This window comes from Hordeum vulgare, chromosome 1H (genome assembly GCF_904849725.1).
Source record: "Hordeum vulgare subsp. vulgare chromosome 1H, MorexV3_pseudomolecules_assembly, whole genome shotgun sequence".
In the NCBI taxonomy this organism is placed as follows: Eukaryota; Viridiplantae; Streptophyta; class Magnoliopsida; order Poales; family Poaceae; genus Hordeum; species Hordeum vulgare.
In genome coordinates this window covers 180,179,888-180,186,257 of record NC_058518.1, presented here as the reverse complement: position 1 = coordinate 180,186,257, position 6,370 = coordinate 180,179,888, and the positions used below count along the sequence as shown (strand labels likewise).

At 42.2% G+C, this 6,370-nt stretch overlaps 1 protein-coding gene across 1 annotated transcript; it reads left to right on the top strand.

Moving 5' to 3' along the window:
• The first annotated feature begins 4,923 nt into the window (after window positions 1-4,923).
• LOC123397852 (clathrin light chain 1-like) lies at window positions 4,924-5,373 on the top strand. The gene has a single exon (XM_045092384.1). The coding sequence runs from the start codon at window positions 4,924-4,926 to the stop codon at window positions 5,371-5,373; it is 450 nt and encodes a 149-aa protein (XP_044948319.1).
• The last annotated feature ends 997 nt before the right edge of the window (window positions 5,374-6,370 follow it).

Genomic DNA, 6,370 nt, shown 5'->3' with positions numbered 1-6,370 from the left:
CACCTTAATAGTTTGTGAGACAAGAGGCATGTCAAAAGCAACAACCCCGAGTCTACAGTTTCCTTCAGTGCACTACTTTGCTATACTTATCATGAAGTGTTCCCTTCAGTGCGCTCCTGACCTTTCCATTTTGCGCCGAGCACTCCATAATGATCACACCTTTAACTTGGGAGCTATTATTGCTCGACGTTTACACAATAACAGAGCTAAGGGTAAAATCCATGGTGGTATTTATGCCACTCGCTTTGCGAAACGCTTTAACATCCCGTTTCATCATGATGACTATCTTTTACCACAAGCTTATCTAGATCGCCAGTCTATGGTTGATCACCAATTTATTAGCAATGATAATTCTCGGGGTAGCCTCCCATATAACTTAGTCTTCAGTGAGGTTACACGAGATACTATCCTCTTGCATGCACCTTCTTTTTTTGATTCTATTGCCAGGAACAGATACAAGATCATGCCTCTGGACATTATTTTCCTACCGGAATGCCTAGGCAGCGGTCGAGTAGGAGCCCCAGGAGTGGGACTCTCTGGTGCCTCTTCCCAAACACTTCGAAATGAGGTTGGACGGCTAATATGTGTGGTGATTACCAAGCCATGCCAAAAGCCTACGCTTGGGGGAGTACATCTTTCCACTGAATTTACATTCATGCTTGCATATTCTAGTTCTCGGTGTTCACACCCTTGCATGGTGCTATCCTTGTTATTTTCTTGCTTTCTTCTTGTGTGTTTGAAAAACTTGCAGAAAATCTAAATATATTTATCACTTCTTTTCGGGTTTTCTTTCTACCATAATTCAATTGTAGTATTAATGGAAAACCCAAAAAGATTTCTCTTTTATTTGTTTTACTTGATGGGAGCTTTCCCATGTAATTAGTTTTTCTCATTTTAGTTTTTCCTTCTTAAATTTGCTTTCTTCTTGAAAAACTAAAAACTTCCAAAATATTGTAGTGTGTTTCTCTGAATTTCTTTTCCCTTCTTTGAGTTATACCCAAAGAGAAGACCACGATGAAAATATAGAATGGCTCTCATATGCATTGTTATTGCTCTAATAAAAAGCCATATTACATTGTGTTCTCCATTTGAATTAAATGTTGCAGATTCCAGCTTAGTCCATGACACTCTTATACTATTATTATTTTCATATCATTCGGTCGTGCAAGTGAAAGGCAATGATGATGATACTTGATGAAGTGACTGTGGCAAAGAAAAACGGGTATGAACTCAACTTGTTGTCATTTTAGTAAATATGTTTAGACCAATATCCCTGATTCAGCAGATTCTGACCAAAAATGTTTGCAATAATAATTAGAGATTATAGTTGTTCATCCCATGCTTAAGTAGTTACGAGTGAATAATGATTTATCTTGGATGTCAACATACATTAAAATGGTTGTGATGTATTATGATGATATGGTATCCTCCTGTGAATGTTCAAGTGGCTTGACTTGGCACATGTTCACGCATGTAGTTGAATCAAAACCAACATAGCCTCCATGATATTTATGTTCATGGTGTCTATATCCTACTCATGCTAGTATGCAACGATGATTATTCATAAAGCATGTTCTTGACCGTCTTCGCTCTCTAGTTGGTCAATTCCATACTTAATTGCTAGCCTTCGCCCGTACTAAGCGGGAATACTTCTTGTGCTTCAAAATCCTTGAAATAAAGTTATTCCAAATGAGTCCGTTGTACCTACCTATATGCGGTATTACCCTGTCGTTCCAAGTAAATTTACACGTGCCACCTCTAATATTTCGAATGAACTTCCGTTGTCTGTGCGTGCACCATTCATGGAGCGACATAGGGCAACGGGTATCTTCCATGCTAAGTGGCTTATTCTCATCATGAGTGTTTATTCACTCGTCCTTGCACGAGAGGGGCTGGTAAAAGGGACTCCCAATCCGGAATCACAAATCGCAAGTAATTAAACAAAACTCCCACTGGATTGTTGTTGATATGGACGACACCCGTGGATTCGGCTAGCCGTGGAGTGTGTTTGATTTGTGCAGGGGGAGAACTTTACTTTTACCGCTTTGGAACCACCGCTAATTTGTTTAGCATGGAAGATATCGATAACTATTGGTCATAAAATTGACAAGAAGGGTGCACCTACCAAATAATTTATCTCTTATTTTCACTATGAGCTCTCACACCTATGCAAATCCCTGCTTCCCTTTGTAAAGGTACATTCTATTTACTTTCATGTTATTTTATTTTTACTTTGAGTCATCACCTTCTCAAATAAGTACCAGACCTGAGAGCACTATTGTCATCCTCATGCTTTGTGTCTAGTTAATCGTTGTTTGCAGCATGACTAGATCTCTTTTACCATGAATTACAATGTCTAGTCGCTGCTTGAACTTTGGAGGTGCTATGCATTTATGTTTTCGGGCCTCACAAAGGGCTAGCGATATACCATTGTTGTCATATTATATCGTGCTTGTTTGGACCTAGTGTTGGCTTTTGAGTTATCTTATTATTGCTCGCTAGTTGACTACGCTATTGATATGAGCTAATATAGTTTCTAAGGGTTATTGTCGATATGATTAGTTATGATTTATGTTGAAAACCTAGGTGCTCTCTAAGCATGTATATGTAAACAAGAACAAAAGAGTTCGTAAAAGTTTTTCTTCATCACTTTCAGTTTGTCAACTGAATTGCTTGAGGATAAGAAATGGGTTAAGCTTGGGGGAGTTGATCTATCTCCATCGTATCTGCTTTTCCTAACGCTTTTGCTCTTGTTTTGGACTCTAATTTGGATGATTTCAATGAAACTAACCCAGCTTGACGCTGTTTTCACCACAACTACCATGGTGTTGTTTTTGTTCAAAAATAAAAGTTCTCGAAATGGAATGAAACTTTTTGGATATTTTTTCTGGAATATATAGAAAAATAGTGGAAACGAGATCCACTAGAGGGGAGGCCACATCAGCCCACTAGACATTAGCGCACGCTAGCCCCCCCCCCCGGTGTGGCCTGGTGTCTAGTTGGGCCCACGTCGCTCCGCTGACCCTAATTCCGGCGCTATAAATTTCTATTTTCGGATAAAAAATCTTAGAGGAAGTATCATCGTGTTTCACGATATGAAGCCACCGCCACCTCATGTTCTTCACCGAGAGGCCTAATCTGGAGTCCGTTTGGAGATCCACAGAGGGGAACCATCGGTCTTCCTCAGCACCGAGAGTGAGTAATCCGTTTGTAGGCTCACTGGTCGGTGAAGAGTTGGATGAGATTCATCATGTAATGGAGTTAGTTTTGTTAGGGCTTGATCCCTAGTATCCACTATGTTCACAGATAGATGTTGCTATGACCTTGCTATGCATAATGCTTGTCACTAGGTCCCGAGTGCCATGATTTCATATCTGAACCATTTATGTTTTCACTATTGTATATATGTTCTTGACCTGATCTTGCAAGTTATATTCACCTTCGATGTGTTAAGATCCGCATACGCCAAAGTGACAATAATTGGGATTCTTTCCAGTGATTACCGTAGTTTGAGGAGTTCATGTATTCACTATGTGTTAATGCTTTGTCCCAGTTCTCTATTAAAAGGAGGCCTTAATATCATTTAGTTTCCTTATGGACCCTGCTTCCATGGGAGGATTGGAGAAAAGATGTCATGCAAGTTCTTTTCCATAAGCATGTATGACTATTTACGGAATACATGCCCACATTATATCGATGAATGGGAGCTAGTTCTGTGTCGCCCTATGTTGTGACTATTATATGAGGAATATTATCCAGCAATATCACTGATCCAGTGCCTACGAGTTTCCACATATCATGCTTGCTAAATTACTGCTCCTGCTACTCCTGTTACAACTGCTATCACTATTATCGTTAATCCTGCTACTGTTACCCTTATTGCTTGTACTGTTACGAGTACTATCAAAACTATCGTATTACTGCGCTACTGATCACTGTGATGCACGTACTAAATCTCCAAGTGTGGGTGAATTGACAAATCATCTGCTAATACCTACAAATATTCTTTGGCTCCCCATGTGTCGAATATATACATTTAGTTGTAGTATTAATAGAAAACCCAAAAATATTTCTCTTTTCTTTTCTTTACTCGTTGGGAGCTTTCCCGTGTAAATAGTTTTTCTCGTTTTAGTTTTTCCTTCTTTAATTTCCTTTCTTCTTGAAAACCTAAAAACTCCAAATAATATTGCAGTGTGTTTCTCTGGATTTCTTTTCCCTTCTTTGAGTTATACTCAAGGGGAAGACCACGATGAAAATATGGAGTGGCTCTCAAATGCATTGTTATTTCTCTAATTAAAAGTCATATTACTTTGTCTTCTCCTTTTAAATTAAATGTTGCATATTCCAGCTTAGTCCACGACACTCTTGCACAGTTATTATTTTATATCATTCGGTCATCCAAGTGAAAGGAAATGATGACGATACTTGATGAAGTGATTGTGGCAAACAAAAACGGGTATGAACTCAACTTCTTGTTGTTTTTGTAAATATGCTTAGACCAATATCCATGATTCAACGTATTATCACCAAACAAGTTTGCAATGATAATTAGATATTATAGTTGTGCATGCCATGCTTAAGTAGCTACGAGTGGATAATGATTTATCTTGGATGTCAACATGCATTAAAATGGTTGTGATGTAGTATGATGATATATTATCCTCATCTGAATGTTCGAGTAGCTTGACTTGGCACTTGTTCACACATGTAGTTGAATCAAAACCAACATAGCATCCACGATATTTATGTTCATGGTGTTTATATCCTACTCATGCTATTATGCGACGGTGATTCTCCCCTAATAATAAAGCGCGTAGCGCTTCTGTCGTCCGTCGTCGGCACTTTTGCAGAAAAGCCCCTCCACTTTTCGGTATTCAACCCGCAGTCCCTATGTAAGTCGATCTATCCTATCCGCATGAGAACATGATGGTTCCTCCATCGCGCCCCCATCTATCCTATCCAAGATCCACCGCATCTCGAGCTCACCATGGACCCCTTCTTCGCCGCCGACGACGGCAGCGCCGCGGACGACCTCCAGCGCACCGCCTCCCACCCTTCGACGACACTGAAGACGACACCACCGACGTCGTGGCGGCCGACGGCATCCCGGGAGGGTACGCCTCCTTCGTGGACGCCGGGTACCCCTCCTTCGCCGAAGTCGGTCCCGAGGAGGAGGAGGTGGTGGACAAGGAGATCGCCGCGGACTCCGACGGTGCTGCGGTCCCTGTCCGCTACGTCTCCGGCGGGTACTCCTCCTCGCCCTTCTTCCCCGACTCAGACTTCGGGGGCGGGGACGACGACGGCCCCGTCCTGCCGCCGCTGGCCGAGATGGGCAAGGAGGAGGGCGCCCTCCTCCGCGAGTGGCGCAGGTGAGCACTGCCCCCCCCCACCCGATCCCTTTTGGCTTGCACCTATGACCGAAGGTTACAACGGCAGTGATTTTAAGGTTTGTGCATTTTTATTTAACCTGATTCAGTAGGTAGTTACCTCAATCTGACTGAATCACTGAAAGTTGTTAATTTTCCTTTTGCACCTAGAATCTTTGTGTTACAGCTGCTTACCGACCGGTTAGGGAGCTCGTGAAGAAAGAACGGTTGAAAGAGATGGTAAGGTTACTCACAAAAATGTTTTGCTTCTTAACTTTTTTGCATTTACTGTTTGATGTCTTTGAATTGCTGTTGAGCCAACCATGAACAAACACCTATATACTATTTTGATGCCTCGGGAAAGAAGGAAAACAGAGGTGGAACAGAAAACCGCTGCGGCAGCAGAGGATTCAGACAAGTCAGACAGCAAGAAGGTGAGTTCAGATAACAAAGAAAACAATTCAGAGAAGGTGGATTCATCAGATAGAAAAGAGGGCAGTTCAGAAAGCAAAGACGATAGTTCAGAAACCAAGGCTGAATGTGACAAGGAAGCATTCATCGACCTTAGGCCACTGACGATGGAAGACCTGAGGCAGGCCAAGAATCAGGTGAGTTGCTTGTTGCCCTGGCCTGCAGTGCATGTTTGTGTTGGTAGAACTACATAAACAGATCACTGAACATCGTCTGTGGATTGCAGGTTTCAGCGAGCTTTGCCGCGGAGGGTGCCGTGATGGACGAACTGAAGCAGTGGTTCCATGCATGGCCAGTCCACACTCATCAACAACCCCAAAAGGTAGGCCACTTCCCTCAAGTCCACAGATTTCCCTCTTGAGCTCCAAGAGGCCATCCTCATCTGTCACATCGCCACAGACCTTTTCCTCTCGTGTTACCACAATGTTGTCCCAGCAGCGCCCCAAAATGATGAGAAGGCAATCAAGGCGATGTCGGATTACATGATGTTCCTCCTCGCCAAACAACCCAGCATGCTGTCTGGCCTCAAGCTT